Here is a 27886-nt window from a genome sequence, read left to right as displayed (position 1 = left end):
ACAAACTTGGATTAGCTGGCTTTTGTCTTTTTTTTCATCATGGCTGTTTGCATGTCAGTTGTGACTTTGGGATCTTTGACACAGGTCAGCATCTTTGGGATGCTGAATTTAAACTGACAAAATGTCCTTGTTTTATAAAGGCAAAAAATGTGTTTGCCTATTTTTAATTTCCTGGGCCTTTAAATGTTTCCTAATTGGTCATGCTTTCTTAAACTATCATAATTTTTTTTGCCTTCCTTCAGATTCTTGCTAGTATGCCTATTGCCTTCCTGCTGAACTTTCTGAACTCTAGGTTCTTGTCATCTACAGAGTCAACAACTATTTGCTTCATGATAGCCTTGATCAGTTTCTTTGAACCAGTCCTGTCAATCCGAACCCAGCTATCTCATGTTTACTAAACACTGTTTTTCCCTTATTCTGGCCTGTGGCTGTATTCTCCTGTTAAAATACATTTTTGTAAGTAAGTCACACATTTTTCTGTCAGGGCTGAAGCAAGAAGGTGTATGATACTTACTATTTTCTGTTAGCAGCATAGCAGCAGACTTTTGCTTCCCTTAGTTTTCCTCTTATACCTAGCATATTTAAAGACTATTCACTTTTTAAAATTATTTGCTAATAAACTTATTTTGTCTTAGCACACATTTATCAATTCAAGGTCACTTTTAATTCACATTGCCTTCTGTTGCAATTAAATCTCGGTAGATGCAAATCTAAAATTGTTACTCTTCACTGGTATCTTTTATCTTCTGGCATGTCTTTCCCCAAACAAACAATTAAATTGAGGAGTTGTTATTCCAAGAGACGGTCTTCCTAAAAATATATAATAGAGTAGAATTTTAAAGATGCAGTTAAGTTGCTAGCTCCAAGAGGTTTGTTAGGGATCATGCCAGCAGAATAAGGACAAATGGAGGGAGTATAAAAATAACAGAAGGTATAAAAACATTGCGGAGACTTTAAAAAAAAAAAAACTATTAAGTGGTTTGGTTTCTTTTGAATTGTATGTAGTTATTTGACCTTAGTTATTAGCCCATCCCCAAAGACGGTCCCCCAGAGCAAGGAACAGGGAACAAGTGATATATCTGTATGCACGTATATAGAAATATACAGCATTTGTGCTACTTAAGGATGCTGAGCCAGTCCCCATGGGCTGACAAGTCTGCAAAGAAAGGTGTCAAACTGAGAAAACTGATCTGCCAGGTGGGTTGGTAACCAGGCAGGTTCTTTGACCATCTAACAGAATTGATAAAGGGGAAGAGAAGAGCTAAAGAAACAGAAGGGAGCGTTTGTCATCAGCCAGCTTAGACGAGGCCTGGCCGGGGCAGTGGAAGAGTGTTGCCTGAAGAGCTGGGAAAGGCAGAGAAAGTCTGTGGCTCTGGAAAGAAAGGAAAAAAAAAAAAGTAAAGGTCTCCTTTAGGGTTTTGAATTCCTTCTCAGCATTTCCTGAAAAGATTTGCCCAAAGGTTAGAAGCAATGAGAGAAGAGGCAGCGGTTAAGTTTAATTTTGTTTAGTTTTTGGGTCCCTGCCAGAAATAACTACACTTTGGAACCCTTACACACTTTCAACCATAATAACACCTCTGTGCTGGACTACCTAGAAAGGATGAACTTAAGCTGTTAGGATCAGTGGAAGTTGGCCCTGATGCTGGTATTGTGGAGTTGGTGGGCTGTGCAGTCCCGTTTACATGAAGGGCTGACCGACAGAAAGGCTGTGTCTGTAAATGGGGCACTGAGCTTAGGGGAGGAAGATCACTGCATGTTATCTAAACCAAAGCAGGTCAAGTGCCCTGGGACTGAAACACAGCTGCCTGCGGGCGTCTGGGCAAGGGAGTATGCTGCAGTCTGATGTTTCAGAGTGTCTCACTGTGTTTCTTCAGACTTCTTTGTGCCCACAATGTCTGGCCTGAACCAGGAAAGACCGGAGCAATATGAAAGCAAGCACCAGGTGAAATTTCCACAAACAGAATTTCTGTATGTGTGGTTTCAGTAAATTAACCTGCTCTGAACGTACATGATTTTTCCTACAGGCTTCCTTACAGGAAATGTTAATGCGGGGATGGACAAGTATTTTTACCTTTTGCTGTGAAAGACCTGTACCAGGATGTGTTAGTATTCTCTCTGTTTCTCACTGATAGGGAAACTGAGAATGGAATCCAGCTGCTAATTCTGAGGAAGGAATTTGATGCTGAAATTCACCTTAATTCAAAACTGCAATTCCCAACCCCTACCCAGCTTCCTTCTTGTCCCTTGGGCCTCCCCCCACCCAGCCCCTTCAGCTGATGCCTAACTCCAGAGCTCCTGACAGTTTGCAATGGTAAAGTTCCTGGTACATCCAAGACGTACCGATTAAATTGCTTGTCATAGCATCCACCTGCAATTATATGATGCCTCAGTGACTAATGAATTTGGTCACCCACAGGAGACTTGAAAATAGTGGGACAGCAGACTGGAGTTTACAGAATAGGGACTGTGAAGAGCATGCTCTCATCCTTTCTGTACCACAGGAGAGGATAAAGGGACTGAAAACAGGACCTTGATAAATTGAAAAGTAAGCTTTTTATTTGTGACCATTTATAGAGATTATCTGAAGACAGTCAGTCTGTTAAAAAAAAAGTTACAGCTGTAGATTAAACTGGATGCTAAACATAATGGTACTCTAATGCAGAAGCTAAATATTTATCAGGCTTCTTTCAGAGTTGAAATAACATCAAGATAACTAGATTAGGTTAGTTAAGGTACTAGCTGTTGTACTTCATAGCTCTTTGTATACAAGTGGTAGCAGCTTCTAAGACTGTGAATTATCTTAGGACAATAATAATGTTAAAATAATTAGCAAATAATATTGCTGTATCAAACACAAAACACCAGCTCTTTGTAATATTTGTAAATCTAGATAGACAGAAGTTCATGTCTTAATCCTATTAAATGAAAAGATTAAATGCTTCATTTCGCATACTTCTCTGCTTTACGTTTTGGGGGAAGAGTATCTCCCTGCTCCCATGTGATCTTTGTGCATTGCCTGCTCATCTAGACCTTTCTGGACCCATCAAAATTTATTACACTCCTAACATAAATTGCACTGTATTCACTTTGTTGGCATCTCTGAGACCCTGTGTCTCCTCCTAAGACAGGAGGACGTCATTGCTAGTATGTTCTTGCCATTCTGTAAGACTATCTGGAGGGCTTTGGCTAGGATGTCATCCCCTTATGATACTACCAGCACTCACAACTGCACTAGGAATCTGAAATATCTACTGGCATTTCTTAAAGCCCCTTAAAATGTTTATGTGAGAATCCTCATTTCTAATGACATGCTGGAAACACAGACCTTCAGAAGCCCAAAACAAGAGTGCGCCACTGTTTATCCAATCTTAATCTATTTATATTTATTTTATTATTTTTAATCAAATTCTTTCCAAGCCAGACACAGAATCTTGTCAAATTTGGTGCATCCAATAATATAATGATTCATCAAATTAAATTGTTGCCAAAGGGGAAGGTGCCTCAAAAATGAGGGCCATACAGGGGTGAGGGACGGTTTTCTAATTGTTGACTAGTTCCTGACTAGTTGACTAGTATTTTTAAGCTCAGTAAAGATTTTGTTTAAAAACTCAACAGCTGGAAGAGAAGTCAAAAGTTAAACATAGCATCTGTTGCAATATAGTAGCAGAATACAAACCAGGCTGCTTGCTGTTAGGATGGAGCTGCTGAGCTTGACACTGCCCCAGAAGGTTCCCATCTGATTGCACTCACCAGGACTGCACCACTCAGGACTTGTTATGCCTGCAAAGAAAGTTGAGAAGTAAGGAAACTCTTCATTTGTCTTCCCCGTTTAAGTAGTGACACTTTTCTAGCTTGTTCCAAATCACACCTACCAAACTTACAGCAAGGACTTTTTATTTTTTTCCAAGACAAAACTTTGGGAAGGAGATAGGTATAGAACACTTCTTCCCTAGTATTAGCATGTTTATGCTTACTGGGCAATAGATAAACTCTACGGGGCTAAGAACTAGTGCCAATCTATCTGCTGCTTATAAACACTGTCTTAATGCTTGCCAGAAGGGAATCAACAACAAAAAACCCCAAACAAACAAAACCACAATGCAATTGTTTATTAAAGTCTTCCAAAATTTAAACCAAATTCGCAATCAGTAAGAGGAGGTTGCTATCCAAAGACTGCTATATGGTAAACTAAGTCCGCAGGATGGCTGCAGGAGTTAGGAGCTATTCAAATGTGGTGTAAAATCAGCATGAAGAAAGGGCAACTTGCAGGGACTGCAGTGGTTTCAGAGGGGACTGAGGGTCTGCTCCTAGAACAAGAGCTGAGTTCAGAAAAGCTGTGGTTGTAGGTCTGTCTGGCACAGCTCCCCTCTGAGTGAGATGCTAGGTTTATATTGTAATTATCTAGCGTTAGTATCTAATAAAAATGAGTAGTGGCCTTAAGTAATTTTTTAATAGTAAAATAAAACAGCCCTTCCTAAAGGGGATTGTGTGTCACAGGGGAAAAAACAGAACCCAACCAACCAACAAGTAAACATTGTATGGGGTGGTTGCAAGAGAGCTTACGCAGACACCTGCAGCTGCAGACAGTACTGCAGAGCTATGTGTGGTCTCCGGGCTGCTTCTCACTGCTGTGGAGCCAGACAGCAGTAACCAGCTCAGGCCCACTGCTGAACCCTGCCTGGCTCCAGGTGTATGTATGGCACACGGGTCTGGTGATAAACTCTTCTACAGCATGAAGAAAGCCAAGACAGATGTGCACCATTACTGTCCTCTTCCCCCTCAATCCCTGGATGCAGTGACACCTCGGCTGGCCCTACATGGAGCCAGCTAAGATCTTGCAAAGCATATTGGTTCTGCTCTGTGCCTTGCAAGAGGCTTTGCTAGACAGCTAATGGCCCTGAAGGCAGAGAGGGTGTGAGTGTAGCTGGCTTCTGGCACAGTGAGTAAACAGCCCTAGAAATCTGCCCCAGGATATCTTACAGTTTCTCTTAGTGGTGGGACTCCAGCCACCACTAAGTTAAACTCAATAACCAGCATTAGGCAACAGTTCAAGTGCAGATGATCATAAAAAATATATTAATCTAATAACTCTAGTCAACATAGATCTGTCTCTTAAGGCAGGAGGTTGCTTAACAGTAGTAATTTTATAATGGTTTCTCTGCACTATGTTGTATCCTGGCCCATCCAGGACTTCTGTTCCTGTATCAGGGAAGACTTCAGAGCAGCAGCTTCTAGGATTGAACTGATTTTAGTTACTCTGTCTTCTAAGAGGCATTTTTAAGCTCACAGAGCATCTCTGCTTTTATTCAGGCATGCTATGAACTCTGTGCATCAGTGTTTCCATGTGGAAAAGATCTGCACCAGTTCTGGCCCTTCCATGTAGTTTGCAGTAAATCTCCAGGACCAGACAAAGTCTATTTCAAATTTCTGGAAGGAGTAAAGAGAGAATTCAGCTGAACTCCTACCAAAATACACAGAGAATATTATTCAAGATAGCTACTCTGTAAGAAGAGCACAGGAAAGCTGTTATTGCACCCATCTTTTTAAAAGACACAGGAAGCGATTGCAGGGATAACCAAGCAGTAACTCTCCGTATGCACCAGGACCACTAATAACAAAAACTAATGATTAGTGGACCAATTGGGCAAAAAGCATCAGAGAACAAAGCAGGGAGAGGGGAGGGGTAGGGACAAAGAAGAGGGAGGGTAATGGCAGCGTAAGGAACAGAAAATTAAGTTGGTGATGAGGGCAGCAAGGAAGGCAAACCAAAGAGCTAATGCAGTACAGGTAATGAAAACAGCACCGAACAAGACATTGTACGAGGTGAACGATAGTGGCCTGACAGAAGTAGGACTGTTACTTTTGGCTTGTGGCTCAAACAGAGGGAAAGACATGAACATTGGTGTCACGCTCCAGCTGCCCCTGCCCCCTCCAAAGTTTGTTTAAAATGGCACTGTAATTCTCACACCCCAGGACCTGGCTTCCCCCACAAATCCACAGCTTTGCTGAGCTTTTCCAGCCACACCCACACACAGCCTTTCCACCCCACCCCCCTGCTTTACCAAACTGCTGAAATTACTTTGGCCTGCCCACGCTCTGTGCTCACCCCTTCCCACACGCACCAGCCTGCCCAGGTCACTGGTACTACTGGGGTACCTGTAACAGTGGCTGGTACCAAAAGCAAGGAAATGTCCTAGGAATAGAGTGCAAACTACAAGAAAAGATGGTTTCTCACCCCCTTTCCACTCTGATAATTTTTGAGGCCCCCCCAGACACATTTGGAGCAAAAAAAGGATAATAGCCTGCAAATGAGTTTAGCTCTAATTCCTGCAACTTTCAATCAGCAGGGCCAGTAAGCCCTAGACTAGCCTACTCACCTATATGGACTAACTGTTGCTATGCGTGCTGTGATCAATCCCCAGACTAGCAGGGATTGCATGACAGCTACAGACACAGTGAAATCTAAACCACCTGCACCCTGGGGTGGGAATGCATCATTCTTAATCAACCTCAAACTCCTGTAATGGTTTATATGTTAATAGTGGACACAGCACGAGTTAAAAGTACAGGCAATTCTTTTTGTAAAAGCAACGCAAAATCTTATTTTAGTGAAGCAGAGCAGAACACCTAAATAAATGAGTTAAATTGTCAAAAAAACCCCAAACTGACTAGCAAGCAGAATGAAAACCTACCTATGTTTACTTGTACATACACACAGTCCGTGGATTTACTTGGTGCATTAAGAATAATGTAACATACCAAAATGGTTGTTCAAATAACTTCAAACCATGGTATTTCCTCAGTCCTTCTCTCTTCTGGTCTGTTCCCCTCATTCACACACTCTGTGCTATTTTGTCAGCTACCCCTTTACAGCAGTACTGACAGATGTAACACCTCGTTCTACAGTCCTCCTTTCCTTTCAAGAAAAACATATGTTATTCACTCCACCATATAGGTTCACAAAAATTATGGGGCTGTGAAATAGCTTGACTTCTTATCCAGTTTGCTCTATTTTACTGTTTTAGTTTTTCTTTACCCTTCTCCAGTTCGTGGCTGGTGTTGTACTGACGAACTCCATTGACTATTCTGGTTTGAACTAGTTCATATTCACTGTCTTTTCAAACTATTCGGTCTAAGTCATCTTGTCATAAAGCTGCTGAGAAGGACAGGAACACCTGAGATTTATCACCCAATGCCATTTTTACAAGATTTTTCAAAATTTACAAAAAACCCCAAACCCTCAGTCTTCCAGGTAAACGACTATGTTCTCCTTCCTTCATGTGAATGTGTTATTACGCTGCCTCTTGCTCCCCTTGCTCTTTGGTCTGAAACCCCTCCTAAATCTGAAAATTAATGGGCAGGGCTTTCTAAAGCATGAGGAGACATAATACCACAAAGCATCTTTTTATAAAATGAAATGGAACACGCCTAACTTCAGTTTAAAAGCACCGCATATGTTGTACTAGAAACAACTAAAATAGAAAAAATGTTGACATGTGATAATCGAAGAACAAATCTATGCATGCAAAGCAGTTTGGGTTGCTTTGAGAGGGTGACTGAATACATGGCTTTTTTCTATGTGGGTTAGTATCTGGCATACAACCAGTAGGCCGTTATCAAAGGGACTAGCTAGAAAATCTGTATCTCAAGAAAGATGCAGCACATAAATCCTGAACCTTACACCTAGGGAATGTTTCCCATGGAACTTAAATAAGAGAACTGGGGTTCTGGATTATATTTAAGATTTGGGAGAAATTAGCCTACTCATCACAGAGATATAAGGCTCCTTTTCTCAGTAGTTGTAGGGTGGAGGTACTGGCTGCTAGATAGCTGTTGTGTTCCACCAGACTACTGGGACAGATCACTGCTGCCACACGCTGTGTTTAAAGCAGTTTTGAACACCTATGAGATCTATCTGAAGAAAAGTATGAAAAAGTAAAATGCTGATAATACATTCTTTTACACAAGATGAAATAAGAGTCGAAGAATAACAATAGACTTTTGCCCCTTGTGTTCTCCAAAGTTAGTTACTTTTTTCCTTTGGAAAGCAGTGATTTCATGTGCTTTTGTTACAAGTTCTTTTTTCTGAAGGTAAGCACTTAGCTTCTAAAAATCTGTTGATGTCATGATTTGATTGTATTAAAGTGGTGCTCTCCAGATAGAACACTCTCTTTCTTTACCCCTTTTTTTGTCCAAATACTTGAGTAAATCTGAAACTTTTACATGGACAGGTTGTGTCCAATGTTCACTTCTGTTAAAAAAAAATCTTTACTTTTACTTTAGCTTTGTGTTATTTAGGCAAGAAAAAACAGAACTGGAATGTGAGACTACTTTAAAATACCAGTCTCCATTGCTTTTATATATGCATTTCTGTTAACACAGAACATGTGCTCATCTAACTAACGAAATCCTATTAGAAAATGCTACAACTGTAAACAGCTAGCACTGAAAATAAACCCAGTTAACGTGCTCTATTATCCTTATGAGTGTTCAGACAATTCCCACTAATGCTCGCATGGTGAAACTCCATAGAAGATATTCTCCCTTGAATGCCTGATCACACTGATCAGAGGGCAGAACTCTAGTTCAATAAGCTTTAAATAAATTATCATTAATTAGAGTCACATATTGAGTATGGAAACTCTGTTCTCCTTGCCCTCTCTTCCCACCCCTCATTTTCAAATGCCTTACTATAAGTCTCATCTGCTCTGTATGCTCCTTTTTTCTGATATGTAGTCTGTATTACTCAGTAAGACAAAATAACTAAAGATTCTTGTGTTAACAGAATTTATTTACAAGATAATTATAGTAAAAGGGATCAGAAGCTAACATTCTCCTTAAGAAATAAAGTGTACTGCACTGTGAAAATTATCCAGATATATATGAAGCCCTGATGTTACTTGACTGACTGCATTTTCTCCTAAACTTTTCCATTTTTTGTGTGACTTGGTTAGTCTAAAAAATACAAGGTTGTTTTTTATTAATTTTAATTATTTAGCTTTCAGGTTCATCTTCTGTATCATAATCAGCTTTCTGTTGTATTCTTGCATTTCCCACCCTTGCATTCATCTATTTCTGTCTGGCTAGCTATAACATCTCAACAGACAATGAAACTCACAGATTCTGAACAACCAGGAAAACTCTATTCTTCCTTCTTACAAATATGGAGCATCAACAGAATAGTTCAATTCTTATTTAAGAATGAAGTTAGGAATGACTTTGCTGCACCAGGCAGTCTCTTGCAGTACCCTGTCTGTGAAAATGGTAGCCACTATATACTAGAGAAATGCCACAACAGGCAATCTGGGATCGCCTCTTTCTGGAGTTTTCTTTATAGCTGACTCATGGATAAGAGGAAGGCCTCTTTCACCTCATGAAAACCATATCCCTTGATATGAAACTCTGCTTTCACTGTTGATGTTCAACAGAAGTGTGCACAATTTGTCAGAAGATAAGGCATATGCTCACTGAGAAAAACTGCCAACTTGCATGCTGCATCTCTGCCTGTGTAGATATTAAGCAGCTCACTTCAAATTTGAACTTTCTCTTTTATTAAGCATTTTGGTTTTCCTATCAGGAGTTCCAGAAAATTAGGCAAGAAGCAGTGGAAAACTCTGTGGCTTCCTAATCCTTTGAACATGAGAGAGGAATACCTACAACTGGTCATAAGCATGTCAGTCTGGAAGAAAGAATAAAAATTTTATCTGGTTGTCTGGTCACTATTACTGCCTAAATAAATGCTGTCTGACTAATGCTGCTCATCTGCACATAGTTTTGGGATGAAGAAAGTTAAGCTTTAAAACAGCTGCTGTTACTGAAAATAGTCTCTTAATAAGAAAAGGCTAGTATCTGTGAATTCAGTCAATCTGCCTCTCTAGATAGATCTCTTTAATTTAGCATGCACACAGTTAAAATGTAAGTGGAAGAGGAGGTGAGAAATTCCACTGACCTCCCAACAACACTTCAAACACAATTTTTCATTAGCAGCATTTATAAAACAGTTAGCACTCCACCAGAGCATTTCTCAGCCACTTCTGGTAGTGTTCAGAGCTTGAATTCACAGCCCAATCTTCTGCCAAGCTGGAGCTACAGCCTGCAGCCAGATAGGCCCTGACTCAGTCTGAACCTAAAGCCAGCTGGCTTCCAGTCCAGCTACCTTTAGTAGTTGAACCTGCACTGCTTATTCACTTGAGAAGTCTCACCCAAGCAAGGAGCTGTGAGATTTAGGCTACTGCTACACTTAAAGTTAGGCATATGTTTTAGCATTAAGCTGAACTGGAACCTCAGGTCAGCTTTATTAACCCACCCCTCTCCCTTCCAAATAATTGGTTAAAGGGTAATACTGATACTAATATTTCTGTATTAAAAATTTCTTTTTCCTGCTGTAAGGATCACAGACCCCAGGGGCAAGGAGTAAGGGGAGCTTGTCAGGAAAGGTTGTAAACAGGAATGGAAAGTTGAAAATAGTGTCATTGGCTTAAGTACAGGAGATGTCTCTGCATCACTCCTCTTACACTCATGGTGAGGTCAAATGTTCTTTGTCAAGCTCTAAACACACAAATAAAGCATACTAATTTATCACTTGTGCTTCTCACGCTCTTCAGTTATTTTTAAGGAAATGCTGTTGACTTTGTTGAGAAACAGTGACCTAGCTCAAAGTATATCACACTGTGTCTGTAACAAAGTACCAGATGTCTTTTGCACACAAAGTTCTTTACACAGTCAAGACAAGCATAACCAACTAGAATAGAAAGCTCTTCTCTCAGTTTCACTGAGAGTGTAAGAGGTGACATTAAAAACCCACAGCTACTTCAGAGCAACATTCTGAGCAATTTAGCTTACAAGTGTTGCAAATACTTCTCTGTGGCAAATTCAGCTTTAAATAAAAGTTACTCTAATATTAACTAGAAAATGTGAAAACAATAAAAGGTTTTGCGTATTAGCAGCAGTTACTAGTTGTTTTGAATGTCATGTGCAGGAAAAGCTGTGCTGAGGTATTTCCCCTATTTCTTCTTTACTTACTGAAGTCAAAAGTTTCTCATAAAAGGCAAAACCCAAACTCTTTTAAATGACCTTGTGGGCACACACATTTCCTGAGGAATTTGTGACCACTGAGGCTGTGTGCAAGTGGCCAGAAATCTCCAGGAAATGCCATCACAAGTAATCTTTTATATTTGGTCTCAGAGCTTTAAAAAAATTAGAATTGCTTCAGGTAGCGTAATATTGGGGACACACAGGTAGTTTTTGTTTGTTTCTACTGTGTATCATCAAAGCTCTTTGTACAAGAGTCCCTGATTGCAAAGATCATTCAATAGCACATAAAGACAGACAAGTAATACTACAGGAGCATTCACCCATTCTATACCCCAAAATCTAGGATATGGGGTTCACACAGCTGTTCCAGACAGCTAAGCCCAATACATCCTGCTCTCCCCAGTTCTGCTAAACTCTGTTTTGTAACAGCCCTGTTGTTCCTCTTCTGATGCGTCTCCAGACAAACATACAATGCCACCTGCTAAGATCAGCATGCAGGACTCTTTTTCATTAAGGCGGTTATTCAGACCCTGTAAACATCCATTAGTATAGAGACCTGGGAGCAGGAGTCATTATAATGCATAGCATGCTTCAGAGGTAAACAAGGGGCTGGGGAGAGGAAGGGATTGGAAATGTGAACCAAACTGAATAATGACTTGGAAGAAGATAAAAGTGTTCAGAAATTACACTGAGGTAATTTCTGCAGCTAACAGAAGAATTTCTAATGATAGCAAAAGAACTGTGCTTAAAAATCTGCATAAACAATTTATGCCACAGGTGAGTTAACAGGAACTAAACTTTATTTAGTAGCTGAAGGCTGTATCCTCCTACCACGGAGGCTGGCTCTCTAACATATCAGTGCTGCAATTTTTTTTGAACTGCATTTCACATAGTTCTGCAGTCAGCAAACATGAGATCTTAAGGATTCCTTCCCTTCTGATAGGGAGAGAGAAGGATCTCCTTCCCCCTCCTCTAAAGACAGGAGCTGGAAAAGGAGTTGGAAGCAGAAAAGGAAAGCAAGGGAACACTACTGCTGACAAGAGATATTCCACTCCCCAAAATACTCCCACTATTCTCTGCATGTAGAATGGTAGAGATAGCCTGGTAGGTGGGAACATTCAGAAAGCAATGCAAAACATCTGTGACTGCTCAGAGGGAGAAAGAGTGATAAAGAACCAAAGATGGGAGTGCGAAGAGGGGCAAAGAAACTAATATGATGAAACTATGAAGGCAGAAGATTAAAGGAAAGGAAAGGAAAAATCCACTGAGAAAGAGGGATGAAATGAAAAAATGCTGAGGGGTTAATGAAGGTGTATGGCCTGTATGAAAACAGATGCTGTGGAAGATGGAATGAGTTCACCTGAGGGACTCCTCAAATGACTATGGGAATTAATCAGTTTCCATGATACTCACATTCAAATGCTCCAGAGCAAGACAGCTCAACTCCAAATGTCACCTAAAAGATGATCTGTCAATCTCAACATTTTCCCTTAAAAATGGACTTTCATGCATTGAATCATAGTCAGTTTGATTAGATGAAAAGATCTTGAGGCAAGGGAAACCTTTGCATACCCTCCTAATACATCGAGCAAGGTTCCTATGTGAGCCCTCACTTTGGACATCATTCTGTGTGAAGGAGGTTTGTAAATTGTATGGCTTTATTCACCCCTCCTCTTCACCATTTTCTGATAGTTGCCTTCTCAGTCTTATGTTTCTAAGGTAACTGACCTGTGACACAAAGTCTAATTAACTGACTTACTGCTTTTTCAGTAATCATGACATCACACCTTTAAAAATGCATCTTTCCATGCTGTGGATGTTTTGCAACCAGAACCCTCTGAAAAGATCTGTTCGTAACAGATTAAAAAAGACTCGGTCACAGAGCCACCTGTGGAAGCAGTGCTTTGTCCTACACACTGCTAAAGGTTTCCATTTTTCCACCTTCATCTGAGTTTTCCTCTCACATCTTCCTCTCCTCATATTGATTTGAGGTGCTGAAAAAATGATGGAGGTTAAAGAGGACTATGAAGAATCATTCCTCAAAGGCAAAGACACACAAAAAAAAGAGTGGATTTTTGTTGTTGTTGTTGTTATTTTAAATACATAAGTGCATGATCCAGGGCAACTTTTTAAAATCATATGTGATACAACTGTCTTAGGCAGCTCTGATTGTTTAAATGATACTTTCAGTATTTCATCTCAAGTTAGCACTTTTCTCTAGGGAAAGAGGTCACAGTGAAAGATGACAAAGATAGAAATGGATTCTTGTTCTGCAATTCCCATAGGACAGCTGTAAGAAATGCATCCCTTTTCTGTTTAAAATAGAGAATGGTTAATTCACAGTCTTTCTTACATCCTCTAAAACTTTGAGCTGTGTGCTCTCTCACTTTTTTCATCCTGGTCACTTAATTTCTACAGTTTCTGGGTCATTTCTTTTACATTACCCAGCACTCTTTATCTCACCCTACATACTGTATCAAAGATGAGGATCAGGGGAAAAAAAAAGCCCTATGCAAACACCAATCCCACTTTCCCTACCAGATCCTTTCAAAATGCTATCTGTTTTAAGAAGGCACCATAAACATACCTAAAATTAACCGCCTTTTCAAATTACTACTAGCTATAAAATAAATAAAACAGAGGTGTGTGACAGGAGAACGGTACCTGTTTTTCAGTTTATTTCCATCAAGTTCAACGGGGGCAGGGACTGTTATATTCCACCTGGCAGAGCACAGCCATGACTGATGTCCTCAACGTTAATGTGAGACAGTAATAACAGATGGTAGTTTGGGTATTTTCAATTTTGCAGTTTTCTCTAAAAAATGTAAAGTAGAATTCTGCCATATTAACAAATGAGAATTGTGCTTGATTTACCTGTTTATAAATAGGACTACACTTTCTGCTAGAAATTACAGCAAATTTTCTCTCATCCGAACACATTTGTGTACCTGTGCCTACCTCCTCAATCCATTCCTTATGGCCGAACTCAGGAAAAAAATGGCACTTCATCCTGTACAGTCTCAACAGGGAATTGTGATAGGAATCCTGCAATATGAGAGAGAAAAAAAAAAAAAGAAAGCGCACTTTTATGAGAAGGAACACTGCTTTTTAATTACTAGTCAACCTAAAACGTGCATCTTTTACCCGAAACACTTTATACACGACAGGCAGGACCGCGCTTTCCAGGCACAGCCGAAACACTCCGTGAACTCGGAGGGCAGCACCCTGCGCAAGGAGCTGCGCTACCCGACTCTCTCAGCGGGAATCACCTCACCGCCGGCCCACCGCGGCAGCCCCGAGAAGCAGGCCCGGGCGGCGCGGGGAGCCTGGGCGGCCGCTCCCCACAGGAAGCGGGAAGGAGGACGGCCTCTCCCAAGGCAAAGCCGGGCAGCAGCCTCTGCCTGCCACGCGGGCGGAGAAAGCAATTTCGGCGCCTCAAGGCATTTCACTTTTTCCGGCTCTCCTCGCCTCACGCAGCGCAGCCACGACGGCGGTGCGAAGGGCCGCTGGGCGCTGCTGGCGAGCCGTCGGCGCGCCCGCCGCGCTGCCGGGGGCTCGATGGCGAGCTTCACCTCAGCCGCCGCGGCCCGGACGCGCGGCCAAAGGGGTGGGGAGCGGCGCCGCCGGGCTGGGCCGGGCGGGGGCCCATAGCGCCCCTCCGGGCGCGGCAACGCGGCGCGGCCGTTGCGGGCGGTCGCGGCCGCTGCTCCTCCCCTCCTCCGGGGGCAGGGTGGGTGTCGGCGCCTTGTACCTGTCCCGGAGGAGGAGGAGCCGCAGCCGGGGAGCCAGAGGGACAAAGTTAACTGGAAAGTTCACAAGGGACCGTGGGTGGGAAGAGGAAGGAAGGAGAGGAGAGGAGAGGAGAGGAGAGGAGAGGGGAAGGGAAGGTCGCTCCCGCGTCGCTGTGGCCGCAGCCGGGGACTCCCCGAGGAGGAGGCAGCAGCCGTGCCGCGGGGCCGCAGGGGACGGGGAGAAGCGGCAGCCGCAAACTCTCCGCTCCCTTCACCGCTGGGCGCCCCCTCACAGGCACTTGGAGGCCTGCTGAGGTGACCGGCTCCCGGGAAGGGGACCACGGCCGTCCTCCTTGCCCGCCTCCCTGGGCGTTCTCGCCTCCGGGGAGAAGCGGGCTGCCAGGACCAGGGACCCCGCGCTCCGACGAGCTCCCGCGGGGGCGCGGGGCTGCTGGCGGCCCCCCGGAGGGTATACCGGCGCCGGGGGTCGCATCCTTCCTTCGCCGGCACCCCCTGCTCTTTCGTCCCTGCGACCGGCGGCTCCCATGGCTCTGAGCAAAGGGCTGCGGCTGCTCTGGAAGCAGGAGCCGGGGCTGAGCGCCCTGCTGGAGGCGCGCACCCGCCAGGACTGCCTGTTGCTGGAGGCCGGCACCGTGGCGGCGCTCAGTAAGTGCCCCGGGCCGGGCCGGGCGGCTTCCCGCGCTGTGCGTGTGGGGGAGGCTGTGGCGTGGGGAGGTTGTGTGTCTGTGGGTACGTGCCTGGTGCCTCTGTGGTGCCTGCGGGACTCGTGTGGTGCCAGCGGAGGGGTGCCGTGGTGCGGGGGCACCTCCGATGCCCAGGAGGTTTGGGGCACTTTACCTTGTGCCGTGAAGAGAGGAAGGGGAGAGCGCAGACCTGGGCTCAGTGGGGCACTGACCTTAGAGAACTCGCTCACCTCACTTTAAACCCTGGCCTCCAGCATGGCCCTCCGGGCCTGCCTGCTTGCTGCCGGTTTGGGGTGACCCCCGGTGCCCTGCCATGCATGGAGGGCTGGCCAGCATCTCCTCCCTGTGCGACTCCAGGCCCGATCCGTGACCGACCGTCTCTTTCTGCTCTGGATGCCTTTAGCCTCCTTACCAGCAGCCGGGGTGAAAGAAGCAGGAGAGGCCACCTGCCTGCCTAGTGGCTGTGGGGTCTCGGCACAGGGCACCTTTCCTTGTACTCTGCAGCCTTGTAAGAGCCTTACCGATTGCAGAGGAGGGTCCACTTAAAGAGATGGGGCCCAGTGCCTCTTGAAGAAATTTCTGTTCAGCTACATCGGATGCCAACCACGAGGGTAGACATCCATTTCACAGCAGAGTTTGTTTTGGATGACTGACTTGAGATTCATGTCCCATAAGAAAACCTGGCTGCTTGCTGTGGTGCCATACCTGCCCTTGTGGTTTGCAATATATATGGTTACTTGAGTGTCTGGCTCTTACTGGAGGAGCTCGAGTCTCACCTGGGGCAGTGGAAGTTGTAAACCTGCTCAGGGTTGTCTCATCTTGTGTTTTGATACTTGCTACCCATGAGTTAATGCAGTGCTAATGTTGAGGCAGACACAGTAAAATGAGGTGACTGAGAATGTAAGGTGCAAGAAGTAATGCAGGGGAACGTTGTGCTTGTGCTGCGTTCTTAAATTGTTTAGCGTGTAATACTTACCTGTTCCTGCAATCATGCCACTGTTGGCAGTGTTGTAGGAGTCCATGTTCAAGCAGCTCAAAGGAAAAGGGGAAGACTTAAACTGTGAACTCTGTAAGAGTAAGAGTAAGAACTGTATGTATGTTGTGGTTTATACAGTGTCAATCACAATGTCAGATCAGGATCCGGGCCCACTGAGCTGAATCTTCCATGATATACAATGGCAAGACATCCAGACTAAAATGCTTAATTTTCAGGTATTGGGGATTTTATGAATGAAGAAAGTCGAAAAGGTCTTAAGGTGGCAGCTGATTTTCATGAGAATAGTTCTGATAGTGGAAAAATTTTCACCTGTTGTGATAAAGATATGTTATTGCCACACTGTGGTTTTAGGTTTTTTTTAATTTTATTGGAATTTTATATTGTGTGATACTTTGGGGGTTCAGTTTCTTGTTAAATTCATTGGTAATAGTGGACATTAATGTGTTCTGTTTTTCTAGGGGGTTTTTGTGTCAATTTTCAATGAACTGACAAAGTGAAAAGTCTGGTACTACTGAGCAGCATTTTACTCACTTTCCCTGATTCAAAAACCTGTTGACATTAAAGCTCTCCACTGATATCAGTGGGTTTTGGTCTGTATTTCATTTATCTGATGCAAATCTAAAGCAGCTCTACTGCCTAAAGCCAATGTGCATGAATAAAATTGAGAGACCAGTGTTCATCTAGCCGACCCCAAGCCATTTGTATGAAGCCAGTAGTTGGAAAGATTATTTGCAATCGCACTAATTAAGGGAATTATCAACTTATGATAGATTTTTCTCCCCCAGTGTTGCTATCCCCCATTTGAATTGCTGTAGCTAAAAATGATTAGAGAATTTATATAGTCTCTTTAAAATGTGTGTTAGAAGAATTTTGAAGTAGTGATCTGTACAGTGGCTAGTGTAAAAGCTTGTTTGCCATGCCTTTTGAAAGTCCAGTGTCACCTCGTTAGATAACTGTAATCATGCATGTGTTGGCATCCAGCCCGCTCCATGTTAATAACTTTATCATTTTATTTCATTTGGTTTCTCTTTTCCTGCCTGGCTTGGTTCCTATATTGTAGGAAAAGCTAGTTTATCCAGTTGAGCCTGTTTAGTTAGTGTCTTCTGTTTGTGCAGCAAAGGACCAGAAAAGGAGGGAAAACCAGCAGTAGGTATTGTGATGGTAAATTTACAAGAATTGTGAAGAGGAAGCTCTGTAGCCAGGGTGGTAACAGAAACAACTTTAATTCTGTTTTGTTTGCCTGGACTTTAGGTTGTTACTAACCATCGAACACTTCAGTGGAAGGTTAACAGTTTGTATTATGTGTGGTTTCAGATATACTAGCCCTAGGATTTCTCTGTCTAATTTTCCATTTCTAAGACAAAGTTTTTAAATTGCATGCCTGTGGTGAGGAGGAATTATGCAACTGTGCCTTATGCAAACCTCCACACTAAATAAAAGCAGATACGTATACCTGGAGCACTTAAGTTGTACAATAGTTTATGCAGTTTTGCAGTAGCAGCCTCATGTTCATAGAACTGTAGAGAGGAATAATCATGGATGGACAACGAAGGCCTGAGAGGAAATTTTAGTCATTGTTCGTTATTCTATTTCCATAATTACCAAGTGTCTCTTTGCCCTTGAACAGGCACAACATCTGCATTTTTTTGAAAGTTCAATTGCTTCTATAATACTTTTGTGCTAGAAGAAACTTAAATGTTGAATTTAACCTAGTGGCAGAAGGGAGTGAGAATCATCCTAGAAGAAGAGGCATTACAAAAAAGAAATGTAAAAAACCACACACTTGTATAGACACTGGCGTTTATACAGGCTGTAAGCCTCTGGCAAACTCATAATTAAAATAAACCCTTTCAGATGTGTAAACCAAAAATTTTATACTGTCTTGTGAATGGATGACTTTATACTTTTTCCTCTCTCCGTATGTTATAAAGATTGTGATGACAATTTTAGTTGTAAATTGGTTATATTTCCTTATTGCATATAGAGATTTAATACTTTTAACTTGAAAAATATTTGCACATTTGATATCAGTAGTGGGAAAGTATTATGGAGATTTCTAATTATCTGAGATGTCAGCAATTTATAAAATGAGCATGCTTGGGCTGTAAGGGAAACCTAACCTACGAAACTTTTGGAAAAATCAAGGAATCAAAAATCACAGCGGGCAACCTAGCTACATAACCCCAAACCCCTTAACTTAGTCTGTATAGCGATGTAATATAAACAGAACAATTTTCTGTTCTATCATAAATTAGATAGTATTTTTGAAGATGGGAGTTTTTCTTCCTCTTCTCATGATGTCACTGTAGGGCGGAGGGCAAAACTCACTGTTTTGAATTTAACAGCACATTTTGCAAGAGGCTTTTTTTGCCACTGGCAACCCTGAAGCTTCAGTCATCTCCAGAAGGATGGGTGACAGCCTGAAACAATTCTTCCAGGAATTCTCTGAACTAGAACATCAATAATTAGATTCTATGGAAGAAACTTAGAGTCATGAAGGATGAAGAAAAATTGTCATTGATTTAGAAGTTTTTGCTTATACAAGAGGGAGTATAGATACATATGCTATTCCTACTTTTAACACATTACAGTTTTAACGCTTTATAGATGAAGTGAACTGCACAAGGCAGTTCTGAACTGCTGTCAAGGCAGTCACTGAACTAAACTAAGGCTATAGTGCTGAAAATGCAGTTATTTAACTTTATTATAGCAGGTAATCTCAGTGAAATGATGTCAACAGGAGTGCTCTGCTATTGAAATGCAGCATAAAAATATGTTTTTGCAAGGGCAGAGCCAAAGGGTGCACGGAATTTTTTTTTTTTTTTGTAAGCACTTTGATTCTGCAATTGCTTTTATTAAAGGGTGTTATAACACCTGATACAGTCAATCCTAAATGACCATGGTCTTTTGAAAATACTGAAATTCAAAGCTGATACAATGTATGTTTTCACAAATATGGCTGAAGTTTTTCCTCCAGACTTTCACCCACAAATCTGGGAAGTAAGCCTTTACTAGAGGCAAACTTACGTAGAGTTAAGGGGTATGTACACTCCACAGAGCAGCTCTGTGCCTGCTCTGCAGCTTCAGTTGCAGGTAGGTGTGTGGTTCTCTAATGCAGCTGAGTGAAATCAGGGTATAGCCTTGCAGGGGGAAGGATGCAAAACCAGGAAGTGGCAATTATTTACCTGCATATCTTTTTTTGTACAGAATGCAGTTTCTGTGCTGTATGTATGTTCACTGTTTACAGTAAGCTTTAGTTTTGTATTTAGGTGGATAAATATGGCACTGAGTGGGGTATGGAAATCAAACACCAATACTTCTGTAAAGGTATTGTGAATGTATTTCTAAGCACTATACACTATCCAAAACAATGAGCCTTACAGCATGACTAATTTTTACTCTTATGCCAGGATATTTATATAGCTAATCTCCCTATTCTATCTGTATTCCTAAAACTTCTTGTTTAAATTTAAAAAAAATAATCAAATAATCCAATTACAAATTTTTATCAAGTTTTCTGTAGTTTAGTGGTGTTCAAACTTTTTCCATTTGTGGATTCCTACAAAACTTGTAGTGGAAGTAATCTACATAGCAGAAGCTTTGCTTTTCTTGGTTACACTGGCAATGGGCACTTGCAAACTATGGTTTCTCAGGCTGAAATTCACTGCTATAGGTTATAGGAACAAGTGTGAGTTACAGTTCCTTTGCTGTTGTTGAAATGGAAATTGAGTACACAGAAGAGGGAAGGTGTATTGGTATAAATGTAGAGTGTAGATTACAAGACTCATTATCTATGCTAGGAAACTGTTAGTGGTTGTGAGGTATAAATTCTGCTTGATGGTTTATGACTGTAGTGACTACAAGTTTCTATGTTAATATATGTAATATATGACAGGAACCACATAAAGATAACGGTCAAGCTCTAGAGAAATGACTTGGGGACTTCTCTTTTATCTTGACTGCTTGCAGACCACAGCACTGGCCAGTAGAAACCCGGTGGTTTTATGAGTCCATTATTCTTTGGTTGTGAATAAAAATATTCATATATATACATGCAGCTATGAAAACATCATCCCTCACTAGAAACAGAATGTTTTCAATCTAATACAGGAAGCCAGTGAACTGATCTTTGCAAAATGACACTTTGTTGATTTGTTTGTTGTGTTTTCAACCAGAAATACCACTTTCTACAAAATTGGTAAATATATTGCTTAATGTTTTGAATATCCAGACTCTCTTAACTGTAACTCTGACCACAGACCTCTTCCCAACTCTGTATTGCTTGACCTATATGGTATTTCAGAATACAGTATGACTTGCATAATGCCTGTGTAGCTTGAATTGAATGTGAACAGGAAGATTTTAGTGATGAAAGATAATGAAAATAAATGAAAATACAACAAAATGCTTTAGGCCTGTCCGAGGATGACAGAAAACAGAATTTGGAGGCGGGTTAATTATCTAAACTGATAATACCAGACATTGGACATATTTCTAGGTAAGATGCTGACAGTAGTGTATTTTTTTTTTTTTCTCACGTGTTTTTGGTTTTTTTTATGTATGAAATTTCTGTTGGATTATAGATTTGTTCTTTCTGGGGAAAATTCAAACCTCTTTCCCCAAAATGCTAAACAGCACAAATAAAGGAAACAAGCTACTGAGACCCTGTCGCATCAAACCTGTGTTTCTAAAAGTACTTAGAAATGCTTCAGAATGTACAAGTATAGCGGTACCTACAGCTAAGCAGGTGTCTGTTTCCAGAATCAGGCTTAATAATCAGAGGGGAGAGCCAGAATCTGTAACCTGGTCCCAGACTCTCTTCTTCAAGAGTTCTTTCTTCAGTTTTATCTTTAAGTTGTAGGCGTTACTGTGTCTGTCCTTAATGTTGGACTTGGAACTATGGTACCTTTCTGCCTTCTCCCTCTGGTCACTGACCTTTCTGGACACCATATGTTTGAGAGCCCTGTTGGTTCCTGCTGAAGTCTGGGGGATCAGCCCTAAGAAAGGGTTGAATAAAGGAAACTGCATACGTCTAGCTAGTTCCTGCTAGCCATTAAATCGAATTTGCAGCTTTTACAAGCAGGAAGTCACACTTGGATAGGCCATGTGGTATATGTAGTTGTGTGTCTTTTCATGGTGTTTTTCTTTGGCTCTGAAATATTTTACGCATGGAAGAAGATCACTTTTAGTTGAGTTTATTGTAGCTTAGTTTCACTGAATTATTGTGTGCCTCTTGTTTTGCAAGGGTTAAAATTTTGAGCTAACATGCCAACCTTATATATAATTTACATCAGGGGCTTTTACATTATTTATATTAAGAAAAGTGCCTGAGGAATGCAGACAGTGTGCAGGTCTGTAAAGCTGTTATGAACACAACACAGTTGTGGTAATTATTGCAGAGGGGTGGATACTCAATTATATGCTTAGTGGAAGGAAAGATTACTAAAAATATTAATGGAAAGCTTTAGTGAAGTTTGGTAATTACTATGTGTACTCTTTAGTACCTATAGCTATTATTAAGTAGTAAACAAATGCACTCTGTATTTGCAAACTCTGCTTGTTCTCTAAGTAGAAAACTTTTTCGTGAGTTTCGTCAACTTCTGTAGCAGTGTAGTGTATTAACTATATATGTATGTATGTAACTCAAGCTGTCTGGCTTGAAAAAGGAAGGATTTTATGTGTGATCAGAGTATAGTTAAACATCCAGTCCTTGTCCTAGGTTTTCAAGCAGACCGCTCTCACTGCCTCTGCATTTCAGAGCTTTTATGAAAGCCATTGCAGAACAAAAACCCTGACTTTGGAACATTTTTCAGAGAAACATGGAAATAATTTTCATGTTACTGATTAGAAAAGTGCTATGTCTTTGGACACATCTAGCTGTCAAATGTTGTTGCTAAAACAGTATTTTCAATACTGTTGAAACTTGTCAGATATGGTTTATATTTTCCCTGTTTGTCAACAATCCTTTAGAGTTCTGTAGTAATTTTTCCCTTTAACTCTCTTCTTCATCCAGCAAAGGCAGTAGCACGTCAGTGAGTTTTGTTCTCTGTGTAGTCGCTCTCTGATTCTGGCAAAGTAGTGTCCTAGCACTGTTTGCAAAATACTCTAGGAGATGTTTCAGACCAGGTTTTGATGACAGTTATTTGAGATTTCAATAAGAAATTTTTAAGATTTATAAATATTTATTTTTAATAATAAGATATGAACTTGGCTCAAGCCCTCTGCAATAATGTCCTTTTAAAGTCACGCTCTAGTCATCCTTCCTGTGTATTGTTTTTTATAGTGATTGCTGGGGATTCCTCCTCCTTCTCCCTCACCCCCTCCAAAACCCAAAAAAAATTGGCTGAGGTGTGTCAGAATCCAGCTAGGACCTCCCAGTGCTCAAGAGATGACACCTGTATCCTCCCTTGCACACTGGCAAGGCATGGAGCAAGACAGTGCTGTGGTGGCTGGAGGCTGTGAGGGACGAAGGAGTCATCCCCCCAGTTCACGAGGTCCCTTATGGAGGGGGTGCAGCGTGCGGGAGCTGCTGCCTGACCTCTGCTGCCCCAGCCCATGCAAAATGACGGTGATCATAGTGCATCTCAGGAGTTTGTGCAACACAGAGGAGTATAATGGGACAGTAGACTTCAGATTCCATCAGTATATATAACAAAGGGAGGGGGGTTTTTTGCCACACAAATTTGGTCTCTATGCACTAAAATATTCTGGCCTGTCCATTTGCATGACCCACAGGCATAGCCATGTCTGTTTGGCATGTTCCTTCCCTCTCGGACTATCCACAGGTGAGGTCTTGGAGCATGCTGTATCTTTAGAGAGTGCATGGAGATGTCAAGGAAAGATCACTTTGTTGCATTTTTGGTTTCTGAGTCTAAATTGCTTCAGGGAGCAAAATGAACCCTAGAATAAATAACAGAATCTGCCATGTGGTAGAAGTTATTGGCAAGTTGTTAGCCAGCCAAAAAGAGTGGCAATGGAGCCGAGTCCTCCTGGAGCTTTGTGTTTGGAACCTGCTTCTCCCTTCCAGGCAGCTCTGCTGGTACTGATGCCCTGACTGATGATGCTGTGCAGGAAAATGTTCTCTCAAATGGCCTGCCCAGAACGACGGGGTATTTCTGTACCACTACTGGCAAAACACAGCTATTTGTCTGTGCATTTGGAGAAGTCCCGTGCCAGGAGCTGATGCGTGTGTGTTGTGTGTGTGTGGCTTGACCTGGGAAATTTTGGTGGCTTGTGTACGTGCCAGTGTCAGGTGCTTCTTGCTGTTAGCAGCATGAGTTGTGTGTTGCTTATTTCCACACTGAAATAAATTCTGTTCTTTTGGATCATGCTCTTACCAGACACTTTAACAGCCAGCTTTCCAACCCGTAATTCTATTTTGAAGAGTATTACTGTGCTTTCAAGATGTCTTTTAAATGTTTTCAGATTGTGCCTAGCCTGCAAGTTTGCGAGCTCCTGCATCAGTCTGAGATCTGAATCTCTTGCTATTTCTATTGTTCTCTATTTCTTAGAGGTGGAATACTTGGAGCAAGAATTTTGTTTATGGTTTTTCCTTTTTATTTTAAAGGGAATAAAGATAAGCTTTTAAGGTAGAGAACAAATTTAAGAAAAAAGTCAGTATGTTGTTGCTGCTTTTTTCTAGTGAAGGTGCCATGGAAAGCGAAACATCACTTTTAACTTTTTTTTTTTTTTTAAATACGTAAGGAAGGCCTGAGAGGGAGCCTTTTAAAAAATGAAACACTGTTGTAGTTTATCTAAACTGTTTTTGCTGAAGTTTTTTTGAAGTGCCAGAGAACTAAGCTTCCAGAGTCTCAGCTCTTAAGAGGTGCTGATACTGAATATTTACATTGTTGCTGTCCAGAGGTTTACCTTACCCAATAAAAATCCCTTTATCTTCTTTCTGTTGCTTATGTTTTGTTTCACTGGTGTGTGTGGTATCAAGGTTTTTGTTTCACTGGTGTGTGTGGTATCAACGTTTTACTAGTTTCTATAATTCACTCAGTGTTTGTAAGAAAGCAAAATAGATAAGTTGTGAAAGTCTGATGTAAAAAATAAAATTTGAAAAAAATTAACAAGTCTTCTCTATTTGTCACGGATGCAAAAATTGAGACAAATGTGTTTTGATTTCCTTTGGGGCTTGCCTCTACTAAGGTATCCACAAGAATTGTGCAAGTGGAAGTGTCCTTCCTTTCACTTCAAAATGTCAGCGACATACGAGATACTTATTTGTTTTCCATGCTTCTCACTGAGCTACTTGCCTCTCGAGGTTTATAAAGAGAAGTCTGTTTCTTTCTTTTCTGTTCCATCATCCATTGCAGGCAGTTCAGTTTGTCCTTTTTATGCCTGGAGGTTTCAGATTTTTTTTAACTGCTGAAGTTTATTAGGAGCATAAGATTCTAAAGTATTAGCTAACCTCTGAAAGTACCATGTTGCTGTTTATCTGTGGTTTAGGAAGTAAATGGACATTTGAGGGTCACAGCCCGTTTTCCTCATTCATGAGGCTAACCTTGCTCCTCATTAGGAAATATATACAAAACACAGACTTACTCATTCAGGAAGTGTTTTGGTTTTACTTTAAAGTAGCCAGTGACAAGTTTGAGCCATGTTCTGGCTTAATATCTAAATGTTCAGTTTGTGCCTATTGAAGTCAGTTGTTGCAGAAATACACAAATCTAATATCAGCATCTGACCCTTTAATTTTATTTATTTATTTTTAAACAGCTAATTCTTACTTCACTAAAATGTAAGTTTAATTCCTCTTGGAATCAACATCTGAGGTGTGTACATCAAATTATGTTATCTTGCATAAAAAAACCCCCTGATTCTGTCTGAAATTAGACTGTGAGAATCTGGAAAAAGAAACCATCTGGTTTTGCACATTAAGAAAAGATATATTTTAGCTTATGGCCAGACAAATTATTATTTTTGTTCTTATTTTAGAATGGTGTAAAGTTTACATGTGCCTGCATATTCCTTTGCTTATTCTGAAGTTGATGTGGCATCTGTACCATAGAATAAGAACATTACTAATGATCACATTGTTTGGAAGGGTCGTTAGTGCCCTTCTTTCTTCTAGGGTGGTGTGTGGAGAGGCTATGCATTTCTGTTTCATCACTTTTTATCACTGTGTTCTTACAGCATTTTAACCCTACCTTTGTACTGTAGTTTTGTTTACTGAGCAAAATCAGCTGGGAAGCATTGATGTAGGCTGTAGCAATCTGAAAATTTGATAAAGACTGGAAAACTAAGATTTGCTGCCTTTCATTTTGTTTTTCAGCTCCAGAAGAAAAGGATGCAATTAAAGGACAATACGAAAAGCTCATGGATGCTTACGGCTGCTTAGGAGAGCTTCAGCTTAAAAGTGGTAAGTGACCATCTGTATGACTGAGATTATAAAGTGTCCAGACAATGCCAAACAACAAGTGGCTGAAGTTGTCTGAATCCTTAACTTGTGAAAGCTAATTGCACCTTGTTACATTCAGTCTGGAAAAGTTCTATTTCTTTTTCTATCCTGTGCCAAAAGCATACTGCTAAGCGATAGTCTAAGAATTTTGGACTTTTCCTAACTTTTGTTTTGTCTAACATTCTTAGTTGCCTGAAGATAATTGTCTTTTTTTTCCCCCTTGCCCCATTTGTCCAAGGCAAACTATGATGTTTTACTTTTTTTTGAACGATCATGTTTAAGTCATGGTCATCTGAGACTGCAGTACTACAGATTCCCAGTCCTTGCTATAATGCCCAATTGCCTTTAATTGGGTAATTCACATGGATAAGGATTTGCAGAAGCAGGCCTTTAACTTCAGCTAGTATAGTAAGGAATATTTACTGTCATTGCTGTAAATTTCTGTACAGTTTGGGAATCTTGATTTAGCAAAGGATTTGCTATTACACTGCCTACAGGAATGTTAATGGAAATAGCATGTTTTAGGAAAAGAACTGCAGTCATTGATTTGAAGGTAATAGTACCTTACACAGCAGACTTCAAATTCACTCATGAAAAAGATGCATTAAAACAAAAAGCGCTATATGCCTTGTTCCTATGGTCTTCTTACAGTAAGTCTTAATTTTGAATTGGAGGAATGACAAGACTGTTTTCCGTATAACTTGATGCTCATCAAGGAATCTGCCAAAGGCAGTGGTGGTGTGAGCGCTGGTGTATTTAGACCAGTAGATAGAAGTGTATCTTTTTATAGCTCACTTACCATTTTATGGCATGAGTAATATGACTTGAGATTGATCTGAAGAGGCGACTGCAATCTGAAAGATTTCTGTGTCATAATTTAAAACTGTATGTCCATCTAGTCTTTTAAAATTAATGTGGGCTTTTTGTTTGTTTTGTTTCTTGTGGAGTTAATTAGGAATTTCTATGGAGATTAATATCAATTTGTTAATGTAATTATAAATGGAGGGCTTGTGATTAGTTTTTCTTGGCATTTGGACCTGTTTTTCTTCATAGGAGTCTAATGAATCCTGTTGTAATAGTAAAGGAATGTAGCTATTGAATTCAAGCTCTTCAAGTTACAGATGAGGGTAGCTTCTTGTACGTGATGGGTACTAAATACATCCGATTTTAGTCTTCATATTAAAAGGTGAATTATTTCAAATGGGATATGAAGTATTCTCAGCCTTATTTTTTCTCTTTTCTCCTTTTATTTCTGTGTTTCCCATGTCCTTACGTGTTTTTGAACCACACCTGCTTAACTTCAGTGCCCTTAAAGTGTGAGGTTTTTCCTCTCTGAGCTTTGTCACTGCATCTCTGTCTTGTTCTAGCATTAAATTACAAGTCCTGGTACAGGACTTCCTTTGGAAAGGATTGTTAAAAATTTTATTGGTAATTGGATAAAAAAGTTAACTACTGGAGGCAAACTTCAGTAGTGATTGAGTGAAAAGTCAGGAGGGTCATGCTGTAATGGTAAGCAAAGGTAAGTAAACATTTTCTGCTGCTGAATATGTTTTAAAAAGCAAAGATGATTGCATGCCATCTCACCATTCAAGAGTGTCGTGGTTCAGCCCCAGCTGGCAACTAAGCACCACCATGCCACTCACTCACTCCCCCCTGGTGGGATGGGGGAGAGAATCAGAAGAGTAAAAGTGAGAAAACTCGTGGGTTGAGATAAAGACAGTTTAATAAGTAAAGCAAAAGCCGTGCACGCAAGCAAAGCAAAGCAAGGAATTCATTCACTCCTTCCCATAGGCAGGCAGGTATTCAGCCACCTCCAGGAAAGCAGGGCTCCACCATGTGTAATGGTTACTTGGGAAGACAAACACCATCACTCTGAACGTCCCCCCCTTCCTTCTTCTTCCCCAGCTTTATATACTGAGCATGACGTCATATGGTATAGAAGAGCCCTTTGGTCAGTTTGGATCAACTATCCTGGCTGTGTCCCCTCCCAACTTCTTGTGCACCTGGTAGAGCACGG

At 41.2% G+C, this 27886-nt stretch overlaps 2 protein-coding genes across 4 annotated transcripts in view; one reads left to right on the top strand and one right to left on the bottom strand.

Annotated features, from left to right (window-relative positions):
* Nucleotides 1-839: 839 nt before the first annotated feature.
* LOC140649888 (uncharacterized) lies at nucleotides 840-15312 on the bottom strand. The gene is made up of 5 exons (XM_072857724.1): nucleotides 15145-15312; nucleotides 14304-14837; nucleotides 13983-14079; nucleotides 3677-3780; nucleotides 840-1372 (listed from the first exon to the last, which is right to left on the bottom strand). The coding sequence occupies exons 1-5, from the start codon at nucleotides 15310-15312 to the stop codon at nucleotides 1262-1264; spliced, it is 1014 nt and encodes a 337-aa protein (XP_072713825.1). The 3' UTR covers nucleotides 840-1261.
* Nucleotides 14708-27886, top strand: part of SYNJ2 (synaptojanin 2) — a 68374-nt gene continuing 55195 nt past the window's right edge. The window contains exons 1-2 of one of the 3 annotated variants that reach the window (XM_072856029.1): nucleotides 14708-15431; nucleotides 25744-25830. In XM_072856029.1, coding sequence (XP_072712130.1) covers nucleotides 15311-15431; nucleotides 25744-25830 — 208 coding nt within the window. In that variant the 5' untranslated portion in view covers nucleotides 14708-15310. The remainder of the gene's footprint in view (nucleotides 15432-25743; nucleotides 25831-27886) is intronic. The other 2 variants (XM_072856028.1, XM_072856030.1) reach the window with 2 other exon arrangements.

Source organism: Ciconia boyciana, chromosome 3 (genome assembly GCF_034638445.1).
Source record: "Ciconia boyciana chromosome 3, ASM3463844v1, whole genome shotgun sequence".
NCBI lineage: Eukaryota > Metazoa > Chordata > Aves > Ciconiiformes > Ciconiidae > Ciconia > Ciconia boyciana.
Note: the sequence above shows the minus strand (reverse complement) of the source record. Positions and strands in the feature narration are given on the sequence as shown.